Source organism: Euleptes europaea, chromosome 3 (genome assembly GCF_029931775.1).
Source record: "Euleptes europaea isolate rEulEur1 chromosome 3, rEulEur1.hap1, whole genome shotgun sequence".
NCBI lineage: Eukaryota > Metazoa > Chordata > Lepidosauria > Squamata > Sphaerodactylidae > Euleptes > Euleptes europaea.
In genome coordinates this window covers 105,500,485-105,525,285 of record NC_079314.1, presented here as the reverse complement: position 1 = coordinate 105,525,285, position 24,801 = coordinate 105,500,485, and the positions used below count along the sequence as shown (strand labels likewise).

The window sequence follows — 24,801 nt, the reverse complement described above, 5'->3', positions numbered from 1 at the left end:
GGTAAGTACATGTCCGCAGGGAACTTTTAAAAATTTTATCTTCTAAACAATTTTAAATTGCTCTAATGCTGCAGTCAAAGCTGTTAATATCTTTTACTTTAAAGCAGTAATGACCTATCTCAAAGCACGGGCTGTTCTGCAAAGTCCACCTCCGTGCCCCGTCATCTCAGGAACTCCGGTGTGATGGTTTGAGGGGAGGGAGAGACAAGATGGAAACATGGACAGCTTTTCCCTAAGCTTGATTCCTCAGAGCAAGACAAACGGCATACTAAAGATTCATGCTAGAACAAACGTCAACTCCTCTCCTCTTAACCCACTGTGGATTCAGCCTCTGAAACCCAACGAGTTTTACAAGAGGCCACCGGTTCGCTTGGTGACTTCCATCGTTACATACTTTGCCACATACAAGAACAAGAGGAAGCCATGTCCCATCATGGAAGATCCTGATCACCCTTCTCCCCATCTTCAGAATGGGGGGCTTTTCTTACTGAGAGCAAAGAGCAATGGTTAGAGGGGGGGGAAGTCGTTCCCCTTTGGGCACTAAATAGCCAGTTCATTGCAGCCTAGTAGTTGGTTCAGGGCCCCCGTCTCCCCCCCCCAAGTTCTACCCAGCAGTGTGTCTGGGTCTCATTAAGTGGTCCGCAGATTAGAGCCTGGGGGGTTGCTGATAGATTTCTGCAAGTTGCTGATGTTGAAGCTTTGCAATGAGGCAGCTCCAACAGGCTGGAATTGGCCTAAAGGCTGCTGTGCTGGGCCACCTGTCCCGCTCCAGGGAGCTACAAAGGGCACTGCTGGGTAACCGTACGGCTGAGGGGGGCACATGGCCTTTGTGAAGTGACCTAGGGAGGTAGCTGATGCTGCAGAGATGGGTGTAGCACCAAGAGAGGATGTCATCGAGATGCAGAGCTGGCTTGGTGCAGAGAATTTCCTCGCCATTCCCGGGCCCTAAAACAAAACCCAGTCCCCAAAAAGAAGTTATTCGAGAGCTGCTAGAAAAAATATTCTCTTCCGAGTCTGCTCTGTACCTTGGCATTCCTTCGTGAGCCTTCTCCCTTAACTGTGGCAGATCCTTCTGCTGCACAAGCTTGTGTGACTGTGTGTGCCTCACTATGTGGATAAACACGATAACCAAAGATTCACTGGTGCATCTGCAACATTAACACAGGACAAGAACTTACCTCATAATTATTGTGACCCTTGCTGCTTTTCTTGCCAGAGAGGTTCATGGCATCACGCGCCCAGTTGTCCACTAGCTTGTGCAGGTCATCTGTAAAGGTCCCTTTCCGGCTAGAGGCAGGAGGCTGAGATTGAGGCGCCTGGCTGTTCACTGTCCCTCCAACTGTATTAGTACTGCTGGTCCCTGGAATGACAAAGCAAGCGCTGTCATTTAAAGTCTGACTGGATGATATTTTTCTAAAGGACACCAAAACTAAAGCGAAGATGGAAAACAGGAGAGAGCAAGATATTTAAAAAGCCATGCACATGAATTCTGAAATTCAACACTAAGACTTAATGGAGAGGAAGGACTCAGCTAGCAGGCTCTCTCTTATTAGGTTAATTATGCAATTGTGTGTGTTATTTTCCAGGGCAGCGGGCGCTCAGTAAAGTTGCCATTTTCCACTTGGGAGTGAATTAGCTTTTGGTATTAATGACATGATGAATAGTTTGCTCTGCATCAAGTTAACAAGCACTTATTATATTGGATTAATGCCTCTGCCAACTCTGCCCACTCAACAGAGCAGGAGGATGTACTCTCAGCATGGACTGCTGCTTCAGTCTGCAGAGGAAGAATATGAAGCCCCAGGGGCTCAAGACTGGGGAAAGATATCTGTGTTACTGGCAGCGATCCTCCAGTGAGGATGCATCAAGGACCTGCAGGTTTACCATCCACCAAGACCACAGCATCTAAATTTCTATCGATGGCCATTCCAGTGACAAACGTGTAGTAGAATAGTGTGTGTGTGTATGTGGGGGGGGGGGGGAACAGCCTCTGGCTTGCTCATAACTTATTCAAGAAGCAGTAAACTCAGTGTGTTTCACAATGCTGAGAGTGTTATATGTGCTGAGGCAAACGTGTTGCCCAAGATGACACAGGTAGCCTTGTCTGAGAAAGCCTGAAGTGCAGAGGAAGAAGAGTTGGTTTTTATATGCTGACTTTCTCTACCACTTAAGGGAGACTCAAACCGACTTACAATTACCTTCCCTTCCCCTCCCCACAACAGACACCCTGTGAGGTAGGTGAGGCTGAGAGTGTGTGACTAGCCCAAGGTCTCCCAGCTGGCTTCATGTGGGGGAACCAACCCAGTTCACCAGATTAGCCTCCGCCGCTCATGTGGAGGAGTGAGGAATCAAACCCGGTTCTCCAGATCAGAGTTCACCGCTCCAAACCACCACTACACCACGCTGGCTCCAGTTTAAGTATTGTGCAGTCCAAGTATTGTACTGATCAGGAATGAATCCCCAGTGCTGTGGAAGTTCTTCCCATCCAACACAAGAGGAGAGTATTTGATCCAAGGCTGAACGCTCATTAGACTAGCAGGAGATAACACAGTAAGGTCAGATAACTCGCTTCTAAAACTGATAAAGAAAATGTATTATAATTAAAGCTTCCAACAAAAAAGGGGGGGGAACCCTGACAAGAATGAATTAAGGCCTCCTTTGCACAAGATTAAATCCATAAATTCTGATAATCCATTCCTGCTGCTTAAGAGTGTGACCTTGTCATTAGGAATGAAGTCATATTTACCAGCAACAGAATTTTGGAGGCCCGCTTGTGAGAGAGAAAACTGGCCTCCCTGAATCCAGGCCAAATGAGACTTTCCTAGGGGTAAACCAGATGCAGTGCAGAGATCCAAGACCAGGACCTCCTGTAGTGTTGTTGGTTTCAAACTTATCAGTGGCCCATCATCTGCTTTGAAGACTGGGGAACAGGCGTGTAACTCTCCCTCCCCCCTCCCTCAAAAGCTGCTATTAGCTATGGATTGGGGGGCGGGATCTAGACTAAGAAAACAGCATGGAGGAAAGAGCACCCACCCCCTGACCCCTTCCCCAATCTTCAAAGCAGCCATTCGGCGCAGCTATTGAGCTAAAATGTGGGCAAACCTTACCATGGATATTCCATGTTGCATCTAATTTGCCCCTCTGTTACAGCAACTGAGCAAGGTGCTACTGCACTATGAAATGTGAACAAGCAAAAACAGCACTCATTCAGGTGGTAGAAAGCCCCACCTATCCGCTCAATGCTAAGAAATAGACAAGTGTTAATCTGCCACATGCAGAAATGCAAGGAAGGGGAAGGAAGGGAGTCTTTTGCTCAGGTAAGGAGGAGTCAATAGTGATAAGATCATAAACGTGTAACATGCAAAGGAAATTCTTCTCTGTAATGTAACAAATCTCAAGCAAGTGATACAAGGAGGATTGAAACACACACACATGCACATACACCTCATAAAGAGCAGGCAGGAGAATAACCAGTACAGACACAGGCACCAGTGACCAAAAAAACACCACTAAGAAAACAAACCCCCTTGATGCAAGATCGGGGGGGGGGGGAGGAATCAGTGCACTCTAAAGTTTAAAATTCCATGCAAGGACCAGCATGTAGCCTTCAGCCTCCTTCTGATGGCCAGAAACTCCATTCTTGATGGGTATTTATAAAACCCAGAAAAGATCAATAAAATCGCCCAAATACTGTTGGCATCTCTGAGCAATCTTCAAAGTCCATAAGTGGCAAATGCGGGAGAAATTAATGCTCTGTATTAGTGAAGGAGTCCCAGAGTGAGACAATATTTTAATGCTTAGATAATTAAAAAAAAAAACTTTTGAGTACGAGCTATATTGGAAAGCCACCTCCTCCCCTGGGGCTCTGGCCTGGTAAGAATGAGAACTGCTAAGCCATCAAGAAGAGTCTGACAATTGCCTAGATCAGTGGCCACGGAAAAACAACATCCCTCTAATCTTGCTCAGTCACAGCAAACATTTAGATTCTTATTTTTTCTTCTTCTTCTTTATACCACAGAACAAAAGCAGGGGGTTTATCTCTTAGGCTACGGCCCCATCATACAACTCTCCATTTTAATTCCACCAATTTGTTTCGGAGGTAGGTTACCATCCGTACATGCCATTGATAATCTTGCCAGTGATGGCTCCTTTTCCCATGTTGCAGATACACTGGGGGGCATCTGTGTGCTTGTCTTCCCCCTTTCAAAACTTGGAAGCACTGCCTACAACTCTCTACAGTGCTGAGTAGCCAAGCCCCCTTCAGAATGCTCATTACAAGCCAATCGTCCAAAGGGAGATTTTTCATTCCCAGCCCAAGGCGCTGCACTTAAACATTCAAAGATCAGTACTCATCAGCAAGGGGCCCCAGAGAGGCTAGGCTGATAGCTGCAACAAGCCTTTCTAGCAACCCTCAGCAATCTTGTGGTGCTCAGGCCTAAGTGCCTATGTTAGTGCAGTAACACACATTGGAAGAGATAACAGAGACAGATGCTGTGCTCAAGACAGATTTGGGGAGGTTAAGCTTCAGGGATCAGAAGAAAAACTCAAAACAGCAGCTTGGCAATCAGAGTTCAGAAATAACCAAAATGCAATAATTACTACAGAGCTGGTTGCAAGGGCAGACTTTTTTCACCATCTTCCCTGAAGCACAAAGAGAAAGCAATTTGTTAAAGAGAACAGTGAAAAACATTTAGTGTCAAGCAAACAGCACAAAAGCCTGGTAAGAAAGCAGGGAGGACAGAACAGTGCACTATCCCTTGGTGAGGTGACTCTTTCAGAAGCTCCTTTATCTGAGTCTGGATGGGTGGCAACCTGTGAAAAGGCCTTCTCGGTTGTGGCACCAAAATTTGAGAACTCCCTCCCCAGGGAGATTAGCCTGTCTCCTACTATCCGTGTCTCTCATCAGCAGGTGATGAATTTTGTTTGACATACCTCCAATAATGGTTACTGGGCCTCCTTCCTGGTTCTGTTTATGTGTTTTTACGGAATTATTTCATAATTTCAAATGTATTTCAATTGTTTGAATGTTTTAATGCTTTTTATGTTCCTTGCCTTGGGAACCCTGATCAATTGGAAGAGCGGCATAAATGGTTCAGACAAACAAACACACACACACACACACACAGAGAAAGAGAGGAAGGAAGGAAGGAGAGAGAGAAAGAAAGAAAGAAAGAAAGAAAGAAAGAAAGAAAGAAAGAAAGAAAGAAAGAAAGAAAGAAAGAAAGAAAGAAAGAAAGAAAGAAAGAAAGAAAGAAAACAGTGGTGGCATCCGATTGAAGGAAGTAAATTAATATCCATATTTTGTTACATATCCCTCTATTTCTTGGATTTATTGGGATTGTGGCTTGGTCACCTAACCCATCATTAGGTCTCTGACTCACTTAGGGTAGACTTTTGAAGAGCTGAGGTTCTATTCCTGCTTGGGGAAAACAAAAACTCAGTCCAATTAAGACTTGGAAGTCAAGCCAAGCCCAAACTGAAAACCCAATGCACCATTAAGTGTGCTATCAGGTCACAGCCAACTCATGGCAACCCTGTGAGGTTCAACCTCATGAAGTTTTCAAGGGAAGAGATGAACAGGGGTGGTTTGCCATTGCCTTCCTTTGCACAGCAGCCCCAACCAGTACTGGCTCTGATCGACCCAGCTTAGCTTCCAAGCTCTGACGAGAGCAGGTTAGTCTGGGCTATTAGGGCTGCTAGTTGCACATTTCGCTGGCTGCGAGATGAGCCTTTACAAGCCAGTTTATTATCTCCTGGAATATCAGTGCCACCAGATAGGAACACACTTGTTGAACCTCTACTTTTTCTCCAGCTATACAGAGAAATCCATCTGTTATTGAGGCCAGCTTCCTAATGCATAACAAGGGTCTTCCCCCACAGAAACAAGAAACCCGTAAACAAACTCAGCATCAAGCCGTGCTTTCACTAGAATTGTCCATGTTTACAGGATAGCTGCAATAAACTGAGGGAGCAGTTGAAACTGTGTCTACAGACCCCAGTCATCATTTCCTATGTCTCCTTGTCAGGAGTAATTCATGAAAAGAGCTTGCAGTCTCAAAAACGATGCATAAAAACCAATCCCAATTGCTTCAAATTTAGAACAGTGTGTAATGCACTAAGTGAATTAGCCACATCTTTGCTATTAGCTTTCTTCCAGGACAACAGCAACAGAGTAAAGAAACATTTGTTCTCCCAGATTTATCATTTATTACTGTTTAACACCTCCCAGTATATTCTGTTTGCACTACTTATAGAGCCATGTTACCTTAAGCTAACTGTACCAGAACTTTTGCTTTTAAGAAGCCTAGAATAAGAATTCCATGTTTTTGGTAAGGAGTTTTAAAGTTGCCTCATATAACCAAAAAGCAAGTCCAATGAAGTCTAACAAGTGCCGCTAAGTGAACTCTTAAAGGTGATAGTTCAACGTCCTAGAAACCAAACTGGATCATCTCACTACTCCCTTTGCAGCTGTCCTTGTAGGAGGCTGTCTTGGAAACTGCTGCTTTGGTCATGGGCGGGACAGACAGAAAAAATCCCCGGCCAGGCTGAGCTGCTGCTTGGTGCACTACATTAAGATGCTCTTAATTAGCATATCCTCACTAACTGGAAGCACGAGAGAAACAGCAGCCATTTATTACCACACCCAGGAAAGAGTGTTCTGCCTGCTTAACCACGCAACTAATGCAAATGCAGGAAGTTAGACATGAAAGTCCACCTATTCAACCTTAGCATGTTTCAAGGCCCTGTCTAGCTCACTCAAGTTGACAGCGGAAGCTGGAAGGCCAGCCTTTCCAAAAGCTACTCTCAGAGACCAACTGTACAGTTAATCTATTTAATTAATGATAGGATGTGTTACTGTTCTTGAAGCATCACTACTTCAGAAGCAAGAGTTGGACAGTGCTGAAAAGCCAACACGGCTTATCAGAACAGTCTGCAGACCAAGACACCTGAGATCCAGGCTGGTGTTAACAGTTAGGCAGGGGCTTCCAACATGGTGCCTACTGACACCTTTTCCTGGTGCCCTCCAAGTGCTTTTAGAAAGTGGGTGGGGCCAGATGGGACTACTGATTGGCTGATTTATTTATTTATTTGAACTTGTATCCCGCTCTTTCCCATCCGAAGCTGGAAAATAGCGTTTCAGCGGCAGCTGACACCAGTGTTGGTTTCATTCTCCCACTCATGCCTCTTTCCTGGTGTATTGGTTTTAAATTACCCCCCCTCCTCCCCTGCACTAGGGCTTCCTCTCTGCGTGTGTGGCTCCACCTCCTGCAACGGCCATTTCGTGGCTGCGCCCACCACCCTGTGTCATAGTGCCAAAGGTGCCCACAGGCCCAAAAAGATAGCCCCACTCAGCTGCAAAGCTCAGCAGTTGCCCAAGGGCCAGTAATTCTCTCTTGCCCTAGTCTATCTCATGGAGTTGTTGTGAGGATAAAATGGAGGAAGAAAGAACCATTTAGGCTGCTCTGAGCTTCCTGGAGGAAAGGTGGGTTTTTTAAATTAAATTACTGAAGATGGGATGATGCTGGTAGAATTAGCAAAGGAGACATGTCAGCTGCAAGAATCTTAATCCCAGTTAAGGGATTATAAATATATCTTTCCTGACGCTATGACCTAGAAGACACTCTCCACATGGCTTTCAATTTCCCACTGGCTTCCACACTTCCCCTTTTAACACCAACAACTCAGAACTGGCCCATTCAGGAAACACCCAGGCTTCTTCCTGCACTACCTGGGTCCAAGGAAAGGACAAAAACCTAAGTCCAGACAAGACTAAGGTGCTGTTTATCAGTAACGATGCAGCTTGAGGGTTGGGGAATCAGCCTGAAGGAGCTTGGAAATGCTGCTGAATCCCAGCTTATAGTTAGAGGCTCAAGTCTCCGTTGTGGCATGTGGCACCTTCTCACAGCTTCAGCTGATGAGCCAAGCCAATAATCAAAAAGAGGGATTTGGCCACAGTGATCTATGCTCTGACCATATCTGGGTTAGATTACCATAATGCACTTTTGGTAGTATTTTCCCACCGGTGTAATGCAGGGACACCACAAATAAGAAAAAAGAGGTTGCTTTTCTATAACTAATGTTCAAGTGGTCATCCATGCATTCACACAACCCACCCTTTTCCCTGCAACCAGTACTTTTATCTTACTGTGGCTTTATCTTTTAGCAAGAATTCAGCTAGAAGATGCAACCCCTACCCCTGAGTGGAGAGCATTTTCATGCCTAAAAGCAACCTCTAGAACTAAAGCTATGCACAGACACAAAAGCCCAAAGTCCATCAGTGTGAATGCACAGATGACCATTCAAAGAACAACAGTTACACTTAAGCACCACTCCCCCCAAAAACTTATCCTTAGAAAATAAGTAGCTGGCCACACATCTATCTGGATTTCTCCCATCCTGGACTGAAGTACAACAATGGAAAAGAACAAGAAATTGTCTTGAGCACTCCAACATGGGCGCAAGCCCTGTAACACACACAGCCTTTAGCCTAAGTGCTTTGTGGTAACTTGCTGAATTGCAGGTGAACCTGCATGGGGGGGGGGGACACAACAACCCAACCTGCCAGCCCAAATAGGCTATAAGCCAATGGACATGCCCTTCATTGTGTGAACTGACTGTATTATATGCAACACAGCCTTCAGATTAACTGCTAGAAAAAGACCAAGCCTTTGCAAGCCTGATATTCATGACCTCTGGCAGCTCATTTCTCAAGGTTTCTTTTGACCTCCCCATAGGGCAATCTATCCAAATGAGTCACAAGAATGCATCTTTGGCTACTTGAACGATTTCAAGCACAATGTTCACTGCTATCATGATAGACCGTGGAGAGAAAATATAGAAGTTTTAGAAAAGGAATGTTTTCTGAAAGGTATACTAAGAGCGACTCAGCCAAGCCCTGGGGTTGGAGAAATACAAGAAGGCAGATGTGAATGGACGGCATGTGGCAACAGATCCAAGTAGCAGAAAACAAAAAGACGAGGAAGGAGTAAAGGTGTTACACACAAAGAGCCAAGCAGGGCGTACTCAGAAATCGGGTCCTCCTGCCACCAGGCTTGAATGTCACCCGCTCAGATGCACAGTTAAACTTCACACAGCCTGTGATAAAAACAAAAAAAGGAGGGAAGAACAAGGAGAAAAGAGACAGAACACAACTACAAGGTGTTAGAAACTCTAGGCCGGAGTGGTGAAATGCACTAAGCAAGACACGAGAAAAAGCCTCAGGTCAATAGAGGAGAGGCAAGAAAGGAACCAAGATGCTCCTCCCACCCCCCTTTCCAAACATCACGTTTGTTCTTTACACTGGAACGGATCTAGCCTTCAACTGTTAATTCAACAGGGTCGCATGCCACAAGCAATCTTAATCATAGCAAAGGTTCACACTTATGTAATACAACTTCAAGGATACACGAGGCACAGGTTAGTAGGGCTCATACAGTCAGAGAGAGAAATCAGCACATTTTCCCTTCTCTAGAAAAGAAGATTTGGAGGGGGGCAGGAGCACGAGTTTTTGACATTGTTCTTTTCTCTGTGTATCCCTTCTTTACCCTTCCCCTTGGACTTACATTCACACATGGCAACTTCAGCCATTTCAAAATTTACTCATCCAAGATATTTTCAGTGGGGAGGAAAAGAACATAGGGAAGTTAATCCTAAGAAAATAAAGCATTCAAATGTACAATTTCAAAGAGATATTAAAACTCACATCCAAATGTTCCAGGGACTACACTAAGTTCTCAATACATATATATAAAGCAAGATGGACAAGTCCCCAATTCATCCAAGACGAGCATATTCTTAATCCTGTCTTCTGAAACTTTTTGACATCAACACAATTGCCACTAAGTCAACGTAAGCTTCTGCATACCCACCATTTATCTCTTTAATCAGAAGGTGCAAAAAGTGGGAGCCTTTGTGGTTATATCCTTACTTTCACTTGCTATTAACGTGCCATGCCCACGAAGTTCATCCTTTGAAAACGATAATCCCAAACGCAACAGAGTATTCACCCTCTCCCCTCCACCCGAAGTCTGCCTCCATGTCACTGATCCAGGATGCTTACCTTGGCCCGGCGCAGAAAGGCTTGGTATGGAAATGGCACCATCACTGGTAAAGGCAGAGTAGAGGTTCTCACTAGAAGGCGACGGCTTAAGGGGCTGTGACCGATGATTCTGTCCTGTCTCTGGGGCACTGCCAGGAGGGTGTAAGGTCTGTTGTGGGGGCAAGACTGAAGGTGCACTCTGAGCAGACAGATTGCCTGTGGAAGAAAAAAAGAAGGAAACAGTTAGGGCAGCATGGTGGGTACCTGGCTGCCCTATCCCAAAGGAGATTCTCATGGTGTTCTATGTTTCCCATCATGCTCTGCCAGGACATACAGGGAAGCTTTGGCTGCAAACCAGCAAGGAGTAAAAGATGAGTAGAGGAACATCAGGGGTGAAAAAAGCACAGGTCAAAAAGGAAAAGCTTTCATAGAATTCCTGAACTTGTCAGAGAACTACAAGCATACCTCGGAGATATTGCAGGTTTGGTTCCAGACCACCGCAAACTTCGTAATAAAGCGAGTTACACAGATTTTTTTGGTTTCCCAGTGCAAATAAAAGTTATGTTTACACTATACTGTAGTCTATTAAGTATGCAATAGCATTATGTCTTTAAAATGTACTGTAATAATAATGAAAAAGTTTAAAAGATTGCAAGAATTACCAAAATGTGACAGACACAAAGTGAGAACCTGCTGTTGGAAAAATGGCTCCAATAGACTTGCTCGAAAATGCAATGTCTGCGAGGCGCAATAAAGCTATCCAATAGGCTTGTTTTTATATTGTTAACATTGTTTTAACTGTAAACAGCCTCAAGAAGGACTCTGAAGAGGCACCATAAAAATATCTTAAATAAATACATCTAAAATACAATGCTCACAGTCAGACTGGTAAGGGATAACAGCTGAAGTGTTCTGAGAAACTTATAAATGAGAGTATGCCATAGTGCACTGAGTACTCTTCAGTGGTAGCCTGATGGGGCCAGGCAGCCTCAGATACCAAAGCAGAAGAAGACTGTAGAATTTCAACTGAGGCAAGTCAAGTTGGGCTGCAAACCAGCCTATCCGACAAGTCTCAAGAGGCACCACTGAGCAAACCGAGTTGTGCAGCCGTATTGACTGTATTATTTATGGTGCCATACCCAAAATCTGAGGGCTCTTGTTACCCTGGGAACTGCTGCGGCTGGATTTGCTGCTTTTTCCTTTGGTAGGCCTTCGTCGTCTTCCTGACAGAGGAGCAGCCGGAGGGATGATGACGGATGGAGGCACCTTCCCTAATTTTGTATAAAGCAGTTCAATCTCCAGCTTCTGGCGACTCTGAAGCTCTTGGATCTCTTTAAGGTGCCTAGAGAAGAGAAACGAAACACAACGTCACACCATTTCCATTACGCTCCCTTCCCACATCACCAGATCACTCGAACCTTGGGTAGCTGCAACGTGAATTCAAATTAAAGACAATCTGCCTTTAGGTATTATGGTATTAAAGCTAGACGTAGAGCAACTCCGCCACTGTAGTTCACCTTCACACAATGCAGTAGAGCCCTGTGGTGCAGAGTGGTAAGATGCAGTACTGCAGACAAAGTTCTGATCACGTCCTGAGTTCAGTCCCGACAGAAGTCGGTTTCAGGTAGCCGGCTCAAGATTGACTCAGCCTTCCATCCTTCCGAGGTCGGTAAAATGAGGACCCAGCTTGCTGAGGGTAAAGTGTAGACAACTGGGAAAGGCAATGGCCACTCCGTAAACAAAGTCTGCCTAGCCACAGTCGTGATGTGATGTCACCCCATGGGTCAGTAATGACCTGGTGCTTGCTCAGGGGACTACTTTTACCTACACCTTAACACACATTGGTAACTGGAAGGTTCACTCATCGTTTTAATGAAGTTGCCAAGACTGGGTTATGAGTGGGTGAAGTCCCCAGACTGTGGCATGCCTCTGCCATGAATTCACCACCATAGCCTCCAGCAAGATTTAAAATGTTTTAACGGCCTATTTTTATATCATGTTGCTCTAACTGTAAGCCACCTTGAGCAGGAAATTAATTAATAAGCCACAGTTCTTTAAGGTATTTTACCTGCAATGCAAGGAGCATGAGCATGTGCTAATTTCACCAGGAAAACATGAATAGATTTTGTAGATCAATGTGTCTTCTAGACACCCTACCAATGACAAGTAATTAATACTGTAATACCCAAAGGCAGATTGTCACATGGGAAAAAGTCTTCCAACCAAGCAAAGATACCTCCCAGTGTCTTCCCATAAAAAAGTCTGAAAGAATCAGAGTTGGAAGGGAGTCATCTACAGTATTCCAGCCCCCTGCCCAATGCAGGAAACTCACAACTACCTCCCCCGCACACCCCCAGTGACCAGAAGATGGCCTTCCCTCTCATCATCTGCCTAAGGTCACAGAATCAGAAGAAAAACTCCACTTACTTCTCACGCAATCGACGCAGCTCACACTTCAAGTCTTCATCTTCTATGTCTGACTCATTATCGCTGCTCATATAGGAAGAGTTAAATGAGTTGCTAAGGCTCTGGGCTGGAAGACTGAGCTTGGACCCATGCGGATGGAGAGAGTCTGGACTGCCTGAGCCTTCATACATTTCTTTAGCTGCCCCTCTCAGGAAGGCAGCCTCCAGCTCAGACGACGGTCCATTCAGCTGCAGGGAAAATCTTCTTCCCACAAACTCAGATTTGGGAGTTGTGAGCGGAGAAGAAACTTGACCCGACTCTGCAGACAAAGGGACTGTTCCAGGGACATCCCTCTTCACACAGGTCACCTCATCTTGGGTTCTTGACACAGAAAAACGACCCACTTGGTTAGTTGTTGTGGTCACCTGGAAACGCCCAACCTTGGTTGGCTGCAGTGGCATGGTGGAAGCTTGTGGAAAAACACCGTCCACACCATCTGAGGTAGCTGCCACGGCCTCAGCTGTTCCACTGGGGTCTGACTTCACCAGAGTACTCTCTGGGCTACTGCTAGACAAAGATAAGGAATCTGAGGTGATTGTATCAAAGTGCTTGGGCTTACTTCCGCCATCTTTCTGATCATCCACAGCCACTGACACCTAGATAGGACAAAGACATGAGGTAAGCATTCTGCACATCTTAGAGCATTTTCCCACCACTGTTCACTCAAACATAACCTGGAGAAGTAGCCAACTGACTATTAAGGTAAAAGTAATCCCCTGTGCAAGAGCCGGGTCATTACTGATCCATGAGGTGACATCACATCATGACGTTTACTAGGTAGACTCTGTTTACGGAGTGGTCATTGCCTTCCCCAGTTGTCTTCACTTTACCCCTAGCTGGGTACTCATTTTATCGACCTCGGAAGGATGGAAGGCTGAGTCAACCTTGAGCCGGCTACCTGAAACTGACTTCTGTAAGGATTGAACTCAGGTCGTGATCAGAGCTTTGACTGCAGTACTGCAGCTTGCCCCTCTGCACCCTGGAACTCTGGAATAACTCTGGGATAACTCTGGAACTGACTATCACACTATATCAGTTGATGGCAAAAATTTGAGTTATCACTAAATACCATAAAAATGAAAACGGCAAATGCTGGATCTTTAATAATATCAGTATTGTTCCCAGGCTAGAGTGTTACATCTGGGACACCTAGAAGGATATCCAAGTTTGACAGCTTAGTTTGACAACTAAGCATGATGTTTGCCCCACTTCAGACCTCCCATCTATAAAACATGAGCAACTAGGCAGACAACGAGGGCAAGGCAAACACTTTGCTAATACCTGAAAGCGACCCATCTTAAGCACTGCAACCCCTGAGGCCGTAGTAGTGGCACAACTCTCTGCATCCTGAGAATCTGAAACCAAGCAAGTGATAAGAGAAGGTTACTTTTCTTCTTATCTCACTATATTGTGAAAAATATTCCAGGACTCGGATCAAACTTCTCCCTGTAAATATATCTAAGAAAGTACATCCTTTAACAATTTTAATCACCAATACGCTACACAAAAGAATGCGGTATCTAGTTCACTATTTTAAGCCTCTATTTGATCAAAGCTACAATCTGTTCATTCAGGACTGTTAACAAACTTTTCAGCTTGACAGGATTCTATAAATATTGTTAGGAGTACACAGGAAGCCTGAAAATAAGTTCATTAATTCACTGCTGCACTATGGGATATTAGACAGCAGTAAATGAGAAAACACTTTGACAATAACATGGCGCCTAGAAAACTGACAGATGTCCTGCATCTCTGATCACAGCACAAATTGAGACATTAAGAAGTTGTACTTCTTTGTACTGAAAGCAAAGGCAGCAGTCCCACAGAACATCTCAGCTGTTCTTAAGCAACCAGGGTTAAACGAATTCCAAAACCAAAGGCAAGCACTTGTGAGATTAGATAGGTTTCTTGTTTAAAACACAGCCACCAGTTTCAGTAATAGCAAACTGCAAGTTTTCCTTTTCAGCAACTTTTTAAAGATCTTACCGGTATTTGTAGGCTGTTCTACTGCACTAGCCGCTCCAGTAACAGTTGTAGAAGCCACAGATGGCAGAGGCTACAAATTAAAAAAATTAGTTTTAGTTCTTTTTATCACTTGCAGACCCTTTCCAAAATTCAGGAAAATAATTTGCCTAAACTAGGCATGGCGGCATAATCTGGATAGAAAGCTTGTATACACAGCCAAAGATGTATTCGCCTTCGCTTATGCATATGGCAGATCATTTGGATCATACCAGATGAGTTCAAGAGCATGAACTGAAGACAACGCTTGAGGGCGAACATGGAAGCTTTCAATAACTGCCCTAGAAAAAACTTACACAGGTAGTAGCTGATGTTGTAGGGACAGTCTCTGGACTCAGAGCTCTTCTCAACTGAGCATCCAAGTCTTCCAGAGGTTGCTGGGACTATAACAAGAAGAAACAGTTAGTTGCTGCTTCTTAGTTTTCCTATACTGAAATAGCACCTGCCTTCCCCCCACCCCACCATCACAGAGACCAACAACAATGGCCTGCTTGGCAACTATACGTGTGTTCATATTTGCCCACAGCAGAAGTGTTAGGAAGACCATGCTGACTGGGGAAGAGGATATGGCAACATATGCCCATCAGAAGTGAGGAAGTGGGGACAATATTACTAATTAGCTGTAATCTTTATGGATTTTCATAAACCACGTTGAAGACCTGACATCTTAAAAACAATCTGCAATGACATTAGAATCCAATGATACAAAACAGAATACCAAGGTACTAAATGGCTTTTTAAACCTGTAGCCTGTAGCCTTCCTCCATTAGCGGAACAGTCACTTGTTAGAGGAAGGCTTCAGCCTTTGCCAGGTGAAGCAGTAGGACACAGGCCGTTTTATCCCTATATCCTGCTTTTCTTCCATTATGGATATTTACTCTAGCCATATCCTTGGATCCAAGTGACACTACCCTAGTAATGTAAGTATGCATCATGTTTTAGAACTTCTCAGGTAAATTTATGGATTTTTTTCATTTAAAAAAAATTGAAGGAGTCCAGAGTCTGCAATTGTGTGTTCTTAAAACCGGAGCAGCCCACAGTAACTTGGCCTTCATAAAGACTCCTTCAGAATAGCTCTGTACATGGCACTTTATGAGAACTTTCGTAGCCAATACCCTATTTTAGTATTAAATGGATTGAGAAAATGAAACTGTACAGTCCAATACACACATGGGTTAAGATACAGTAAAAGTTTCAAGAAAACTGTTCTCCATATTCCAGCTGTGAAATAGGAAAGCATGGGTTCCAGATTTAACAACATGGAGAAAAGAGTAGATAGTTAAAGAAATGGACAGAAAAGATCATGCTTGGATCCACTGGAGGGGTCTTCAGACAGGAGGGATTGTCATATGCAGAACTGGACCCCCACCCCTTGGGTCCCAAAATACTCCCCCCACTACTGTTCCTTGGGGAAAAGGGACCTCCAGAAAATGCATGGGGAGAAATCAGTAACCCCTGCCCATTCCACCCACAGAAATCTTCTACTGGATCCAAGACATTATCTTCTGAAAATTAAAGCAAGTCAAGACTGAGACGTAAATAGTTTTTAGTTCAATCTACATTCATTACTATGAGTGGTTATACAGAACAGATACTTTTAAACTACTGATCTATGAAGCTATCCTGTTTGATAAGATTGGAAGAGGTTAAACAACAATTCCTTAAACACTCAAACACCATGGCAACTTTCTTCAACACTGTCCAAGCAACTCATCATGACCACAATACCATTTACAAAAGCAAATCTGGGTATTGTCTGATAGATATGGATTGATGGCCATTTGGTCATCAGTCTCCAGCAAAGGCAACATTTATATAAGGGGAGGCAACCTTTTTAGTTCAAGTGCCGAATGAGATGAAAACTAAAGAATCTGACTGTAATAATGTGTCTCTACTTCAATTATGCACTACAAGTTGGGTGAATAATCTGGAAATTTCCACCCATGCGCACACCACAAATCTGCCCCCTCCAGAATGCTACATGCTAGCCTATCCTATCTCCAGCTAGCCACCCCATGAACGAATGCAACATTCCATGCCTCATGGAGGACTACCCTCAAATCACATGTGAGAGTGTCTCCTTTGACAGACACTCAGCCGTGAATTTTAGTTATTGAAAAGAATGGTGTACATTTTCCCACACCCATTGATTTGCAGTGGAGGTGAAGAGGCGGTCATCGGGCACTGAATGCAGCATCTAGAAAATTTGGATCTTGCTGCCTTTACCCAACTGTGTCTCATCTTATGGCCCATGCAGCACTTGAAGCACTGTTATAAAGTAGTACTAGTGATATAAATGGAAAATGCATGCAGAAATGAAGCTACACAATTATATCACACATAATCACATTTTTATCCCATCCTTCCTACCAATGAGCTTGCTGAGCCAAGTTTACATAGTTTTCCCCTCTCTTCTAGTTTATCCTACTTCTACCTCAAGCAGGGGCCATGGCTCAGTAGTATAGCATCTGCTTTGGATGTGGAAGATCACAGGTTCAATCCCCAGCATCTCCAGTTAAAAAGACCAGGCAGTAGGTGATATGAAAGACCTCTACCTGAGACCCTAGAGAGCTGCTGCCAGTCTGAGTAGCTAATACTGACTTTGATGGACCAATTCAGTATAAGGCCGCTTCGTGTGTTTATATGTGTTCACATGACATACAGATAGGTTAGGCTGAGTGTAACTAGCTCAAGATTACCCAGTGAGCTTCGTGTGAGGGGGGACTTGAACCTCTTCCTTCCTTTAATCTGTATAATTTATTTTTCAGTGCTTTCTCCTCACATACCAAGTCATGATTATAGTATGATAACACTGATGCTCAAAGAGATAATGATTCTCAATGAGCCAGCATGGACTAGTTGGCACTCTAAACTTGACTTCTTATATATCACCAACAATCAAGACAAAAACGCATTATGGAGCAACACCCCAAGCAACACCAATGGTAGTTTAAAATGTGTGATACAACAATTGTGTATGTACACATTATATTTACGGTGCACTGCATATTTTTCAGCCCTGGCCCCCGCTTGGAGGAATAGCTTCTCTAGCGAGACCAGGGCACTGCAGGACCTGTAAAACAGCTATTCTGCCAGGCTTATGGTTGAGGCCAGCTATGCTTTCCTATATATGATTGCTGGCCTCCCCTACCCTCACAGCCGCAGTTTTGAGCTCCATCTGCTCGCCTAGTTGTAATTTACTCTACACTTAGAAGCGCCTTAAGTAATTTTAGGTTATTTGGTATCCATAATTTTATAGGACAATTTTAATGTTGTTGTTTTTAAAGGGTTCAAACATTTCCTTTTTTTATTACAAGTGTCAAATTCGGTTCACCAGTTAACTCAGGAAATTCAAAACACTTTTTATAGATATTTATAGATATTTTAATGACTGCCATTTACAGAGGCTATTCTGTTTACCCTAAATAAAGCAAGAGCACAACCCGCTGGGGACCACCCCCCCACACAAGCCCCACCCCAAGGAAACGGCAGCGGTACAAGGAAACCTGGCTCCTGCAGTTTTTAACAGTTTTATTGACTAAATGGGATACTATTCCCTTGTGAGCAGCTCTGAGCCTGGTCTTGGCCAGGGAGAGCAGGGTATTAAATTGAAATAATAAATAAATAAAAAATTTAGAATTATTTTTCAGGAGCTTACACTGTCTTCATTCACAATCCAAAGGAAGAATCAATAGCCTGATCTCACACACTGGGGCCATACCAGTGTTAACATTTTAGCTTTTTGTTCACTGAGTGTTATACTTCAGGTTAAGCATTTCCTAGTTTTTAGAAGGAGTCTTGGAGTCAAAACTTGGAAGTAATTATTCCTGTTAAAAAGGCCAAACAAAATGAATTTGTACCAATATACTTGGGAATGGGAGTACAAGATCTAGACATGATGGGGTCAAACGGATAGTTACTAAACAGAAAATTCTGCCATAGCATCTATAACGCAGAATCCATTTAATATTGCTCAGTGGCCTCTGAAGATGCTGTTACATACAGATTGACCTGTAAGCTTCTAGAAGCATCAGGTTGTTGGAATCAAAATTCTTGACTAGATGGGCTTTGGTATAATCAGCAATTCTCAGATGTTAAAATGCATTCTGAGTTTTATTTAGCATGTTTACATTTTGACTTACCGTATATACGCGTGTATAAGCTGACCCGCGTATAAGCCGAGGTGCCTAATTTCTCCCCCAAAATGGGGAAAAATTAGGCACCCGCGTATAAGCCGAGGGTCTGCTTATAACCCCTCCCCCCCGCAGGCTTACCTTCTGGGCTCCTGCCAGCGGGAAGCGGCGGATCTGGTGGGGGTGGCCTTCCTGCAGCTGCAGGAGGCCCCCCCAGGCCGCTCCTGGCGGTGGGAAGTGGTGCGGGCCCGGCGGGGGCGGCGGCGCAGCCTCCCTGCGGCCACAGGAGGCCTTTGGAGGCCGCTCCCGGCCGGGAAAAGGTGGCGGGGGCGGCGGCGCAGCCTCCCTGCGGCCGCAGGGGGCCTTTGGAGGCCGCTCCCGGCCGGGGAAAGGCGGCGGCGGGGCTGGTAAGTTCCCCCCTCCCTCCTCCCTCCCCCCTCTACTGTATTGACCCGCGTATAAACCGAGTTCGGCTTTTTCAGCCCTTTTTTTGGGCTGAAAAACTCGGCTTATACGCGAGTATATACGGTAACTTTCACACATTTGGCACATGCTTAAAATTTACCTTTTTATATTGCTAAGATCCATGTTTTAATGAGTTTTGCATCATCCCTATCTTGTGCTTATGACTGCTACCAAACATAATCTCAGCCTGTACAGGAAATACTGAGTTTGAAACTTTACAGTCCATATTGCTGGAACATCCCCCTTTATTCCCTCAAGCTGCACTTCCATTCACCTCCACTCCTTGAGATGTTTCTTACATCGGACAATTCACAGATGGAAGTCACAACGTGGACTTTGTTTTAAGACTAGCAGTATTATTCTAAGGCACATGGACTACACCACTTCCAGTTTCTCCCTCAAATGCAAGCACCATGCAGCTGGCAGTCCAAGCAGGGAAAGGACCCCGTGCACTGAATAGATGCTGAAGACAGATATTTTGCAAAGTTAATAATATCTGAACAACTTTAAGAGAACGGGCAGCCCAATCCTGAAGGGGGGTGGGCAAAAGAGGTCTGGAGCCGGCATGACCCCTGCAGTGATGTTAGTGCACTAACACACCATGGCGCAGCGCCACTTATGCCAGTGCTGGAGAGCTGCATAGCAGTGCCACACATGGGCACCAGTGCAGCCGCCATGGCAGCATTTCCCCAGCACAAGGGCTATAGCAGGTGCCAAAGGAAATGTTCCCAGGGGCAGGACTGACTTTAGTCAGCTCTCTGAGCTCTTTCGCCCTGGGAAAGCCTCCTTTTGCAGGCACAAACTTGCATCTTCAAAAAGGGAGGCGTAGCCTCATCAAAGTCAATGAAGCAGTTTTATGGGGCTTGACTCAGGAGGCGGCACGACTGCGCATCCCTAGGCCCGCCCCAACTACACCTTCCCCTTAGGATTGGGCTGTAAGTGCTCACCCACCCACGGCAGCCTTAAACTTGTGCTGTCAGTATTGCTCTGGCAGATTTGAACTTTGGGGCACAGCATCCTCAAAATAGCACCTAAATAAGAAACCTATTTGTTACCGAGATTATACAAGAAAAGGTTGCTCAGTAAAAAAAAAAAAAGGTATAGAAAGAAACATCATGCAATAGAGTTTAATTTCAACATGCTTTTTGAAAAGGGGGAAAAAAGAGAAGCAGATAGCCATATAGCACCTGAGTTAGTGAAGGTCCCGGAAAAGGTGGCAGCTGCTCACTGGGTGGAGTGCCAGCTGGAAGTTCAGAACCTACTGGAGCCTATGGATAATGAACATGAAACTCAAGTTCAGTCACAGAACAGAAGGATCATATGTCATCAACATAGATCATAAGAACTTTCCCCAAGGCAGGTTCAATAACAAAGAACACCGTTTAACTTTTAAAGAAGTAAAAGTGCGCACAAAAGTTCCTCAAATTATTTCAGTTTTTCATTGATGCCTTGCTATGAAGATTGGTATAGTTCCTACTGGGATCCCGGCAACTTCTGCAAACCCAAAGTGAAGCTGTAGTGCTACTGGAGGAAGATCCAACTCACTCCAGATTTAAAGGCAATCTAAAACAAAGCAAACCAGACTAAGGGCTTTCCCAGGATTAATGCAACACTTGTTCTGACATATTACCAACACTAAAGAGTCATTTCACACATCACTTCTTTCTTAGTCAGAAAACCCCCATTTAAGGTTAGTGTGTTGCTCCACATAGCAGCTTCCTAACTCACTTAACAGGACAGAAAAGAAGTGCATGAAGCAGCCCCAATTTGATTTTTTAAAAGCTCCTGATAGCTGCTTTCTCTACAAAAATTAATCATTTTAAACTAATGCAGAAACCTCAAACTACCATGCTTATAGCAGAGAGAACTTTTACAGAAATAGTGTGATTTTTTTCACATTATATCTGTTATGGTATTCACGCTCAGAAACCTACTGTTTTTCTACAAGAGCATTTGTTGTCACCTTTATTGCTGAAACGCCAAACACCGTTGAACTCAGCCTTGAAAGTGGATATGGTCTACAGAGAGTAACTATCCTTCCAAACAAGAAGCCTCACTGTGGCTGCAACCAAACAATAAAGCCAACGCATGCAGAGTTACGCATGCTTTCTTCAGCAGCAGAAGCTTAGCTTGTGGCAGCCAAGCCGAGAGAGAGAAAAAATGCAGCCATCCCAGGAACATATCCCGGCTTTGACTTTTGTGAATATACACACAAGAGAAGCATATGTTTTATACAATGTTTAATATTTAGAATTAATTAACATATAGGATTAGAGTTAAATGTAGAAAGAAAGAATACAGAAGATATTTTTTTTAAAACTATCTAGAAATGTACAGAGAGTGATGTTAAGTTATGCAAGGGTAGTTTAGAGTCAATGAATGAATGAAAGTAGCTGTAATATTTCAGGTTAAAAGTATATTTTGTAGCAAATTTGGTTAGGTTATCAATATTTGACACTTGTATGTTATTAATCTGTATCTTTTTAGGTGTGTTATGTTTTCTATTTTGAACTTTCTATATTTTTTGCTCTGTTTCTATTATTAAATAATAATAAAAACAAGTTTCAAAAAAATAAAGCACAGGACCTCTTTGAATACCTCCTGCTGCCCCAAGACATCTAACTGAGCCTGGAATCTTGCCTCTGTATGGTACTTAATGAGTAAACAGGAAGGAACTGAAGCTCACCACTATCTATTTTCACATACGTTCCAATATTTGCCTATATTTTTAATATAACCTACTTCTTCTAGCCAGAACTATTGTAGTTCTTTTTTTAAAAAACAACCTGGCATAATCCATGTTTATAACGTGACTGGTACACACACATTGCAAATGTAAGCCTTCTTGTGTTGCAAAATTGGCCCTTTAGGTCCATGAGGTGTCAAGTTCTTCCAGCCTTTACCTGTCTGACATAATGCCTTTTCTACTAAGCGATAGGGATCCCAAGGCTACATTGTCAGTGGCGAGATTTGTTTCAGTCCTTATATCCCTCAAACACTAGATATATGCTGCTCAAGATCAATGGATCAAGGAGCTTCTAAGGGATAAAAGGAAAAAGGAAAGGTAATTGGTACAGATAAAGCTCATTCCCTTAAACCATGCTCTGCTGGGGCTTTGCTCATGTCAAATAACATGACTACCCTTCTCCATCTCATGCTTTCAGAAACACTAATATTATGATCTTTGCTAAAGGAGCAGCAGGGAAGTCAAAAAATGGCCCACTGAGGCATAACAAAGCTGCAAGCAACTGGTTTGGTCTAAAACTCCATTAGCTCCAAAGCAATATTCTAGGCCATGGTGTGCTTTTTACCAGTATGAATCATGACGCTCTTGTCATATGCGCTTGCTGAGCCAAGACTGGCCCTATCCCCTATCTCTAATCACCTGGGGAACAACTGTTTGAGAATGTGTTCATGCTACCTGTTACATCTTACAGAAATCTCTCAAATATGATTGGTCTGAAGTCCTGCAAGATGCAGCCAGTATTATCACCTTTCCCCTTAGGCTTTTGCCTTAGTGGCCACACACCATACATGAAAAAATGCTTTAGTTTCCCCCATTCTTTTCCAAGAAAAAAAAATCTGAGAAGCACAGTCAAGACATAAATGCTATTTCATATATTAAAGAAACATGTTATATATTATTTCTCTTCTTTTACATACAGCACGAATATATGATGTGGAAAGCAGTACTACTTAAGAGTTGGTTTTTATATGCTGACTTTCTCTATCACTTAAGGAAGACTCAAACCGGCTTACAATCGCCTTCCCTTCTCCTCCCAACAGACACCCTGTGAGGTAGGTGGGGCTGAGAGAGCTCTAAGAGAGCTGTGACTAGCCCAAGGTCATCCAGCTGGCTTCATGTGGAGTGGGGAAACCAACCCGGTTCACCAGATTAGAATCCGCCACTCCTAACCACGACACTATGAAGCCTCTTAAGAGGCACACACAAACAGAGAAGGAAGAGCTGAACTATCAACAATGACTATACACGACCAAGGAAGTCATGCATAAACACTGTTCAGAGAGCATCCTCCCCCCATATATTTTAACATACATTCATAACACTGAATCCTTACCGGCACTCTGCTAAGAGGAGGCTTTGAAGGAGGAGTCCCTGGTTTCGTTGTTCCTGGTCCTGTGACTGACGCCGCTGGGATACAGCTGACTGGGGTACCTGCCTGAACAGGTGTGGCAACAGGCGTCATGACAGGCAAACCTGTTGGGCCAAGTGTCAAGGTGGCTGGTGGTACGCTAGCGCTCACGATAGGAGCCACAGGTTTCGTGGGTGCGACGGCGGTTGTCGGCAAGCCAGGCATGACCATCGTCTCCACTGCCAATGATGTGTCCAGGGGCACTGATGGGTGTGCCGCTCCGGCAGCGCCATGTTCACTGAAGAGTGACCGCAGCTTTTCTTCCAGGGTTTTAATGTCGTCTATGCCAGGCGCTTTGGGCTGAGAGTCGGCGTCTGCTTCCAGACAGTGCGTATGAGGTTGATTGGGCAACGGAGCTGGCTGAGGCTGACTGTGTATTAAAGTCGGCTGCACTACAGGCACATTAGCTACCGGCTGTGCCTGCAGCTGGATGCCGGGTAAAGGAACTTGGGGTAATACTGGGGTAGAGACTGCCCCTGCTACTGGGGCTAGGATAGCTGAGGTAACTACCAGTGGGATGGGGAGTGGCTGTATCCCAGCAGACTGGGACACAGATCCAGACAGACTTGATGCTAGGGCAGAAGATAAAGGTGCAGAAACCGGCAAGGCCGTCCCACCTGCACTGTCCGGCTGCGGCTTGTCTGATAACTGCTCACTCTCTGATTTCGGGTGCAGGACACTGACCGCCACCATTTCGGCTAGGCTAGGGACACAGCTGCTAGTACTCAGCTGTGAGGACTGAGAAACCATGCTCTGTGCCAAAGACGCAGGGGCGGATGTTTGGGACGCTGCCGGAAACAGAGTACCGACCTGCTGGCACGTCACAGACTGTGTCGGGGCTCCTGATATAGCAATGGTGGGCCCTGTCGTTCCAGCTTGTGGCAACATTAGAGAAGCAGGAGTACTAACACTAGGGACAACTTCTCCAACGGCAGGAGCTACCTGGGATGCTGCTGATGAAAAAGAAGGTGCGCTGATACTGGAAGCCACTCCGCTGACTAACTGTGGCCCAGACTGCAACACTGCGGGTGGAGATTTTGAACCAGACAGGTCCTTACTCAATGGAAGCCCAGCAGCCACCTTTTCTATTGGCTTTGTGCTAACAGACTGAGTTGCTGGTAAAGAAACACAAGTGGTGGAAGGAAGCGACACTGAAGGACCAGTGACTGATGCTGATGGCAGTGGCCCAATCTCACTTGTAGTGAGAGATGGAAAAGATGGTATGGCCTGGTTAAAAACTGGGGGTGCAGTGCTTGGCCCTTCTACCATTGGGCCATGCTTGAGCTCTGAGAACGCTTGCTGCAGGCTGAGTGACGATGCAGAGTGAGAGAGATTCATCCCAGGGCCGTGAGATGGAGAAGCAACACCTGAGAGGGAGCAAGAAATGCAGTCACCTTTCTCTGTCCAACTTTACTGAAGTTTCTCTGTCCAACGTTACTGAAGCCAAGTTAAATATTCACTAGAGTAGCAAATTATTTTTTCATCGGCTCTGTATCCCCATTTTCATCCTTTCAGAATGTCC

The 24,801-nt window shown here is 44.5% G+C and overlaps 1 protein-coding gene across 3 annotated transcripts in view; it reads right to left on the bottom strand.

Annotated features, from left to right (window-relative positions):
• Positions 1–324: 324 nt before the first annotated feature.
• WNK1 (WNK lysine deficient protein kinase 1) overlaps positions 325–24,801 on the bottom strand; it is a 147,047-nt gene continuing 122,570 nt past the window's right edge. For 2 of the 3 annotated variants that reach the window (XM_056847358.1, XM_056847360.1), the window contains 10 exons: positions 23,205–24,646; positions 20,313–20,393; positions 14,824–14,910; positions 14,492–14,561; positions 13,787–13,860; positions 12,467–13,101; positions 11,179–11,381; positions 10,061–10,255; positions 1,179–1,360; positions 325–945 (listed from right to left, as the gene is read on the bottom strand). In XM_056847358.1, the coding sequence (XP_056703336.1) occupies positions 631–945; positions 1,179–1,360; positions 10,061–10,255; positions 11,179–11,381; positions 12,467–13,101; positions 13,787–13,860; positions 14,492–14,561; positions 14,824–14,910; positions 20,313–20,393; positions 23,205–24,646 (3,284 nt within the window). In that variant the 3' untranslated portion in view covers positions 325–630. Of the gene's footprint in view, positions 946–1,178; positions 1,361–4,599; positions 4,642–9,003; positions 9,097–10,060; positions 10,256–11,178; positions 11,382–12,466; positions 13,102–13,786; positions 13,861–14,491; positions 14,562–14,823; positions 14,911–20,312; positions 20,394–23,204; positions 24,647–24,801 lie in introns of all 3 variants that reach the window. The other variant, XM_056847359.1, reaches the window with a different exon arrangement.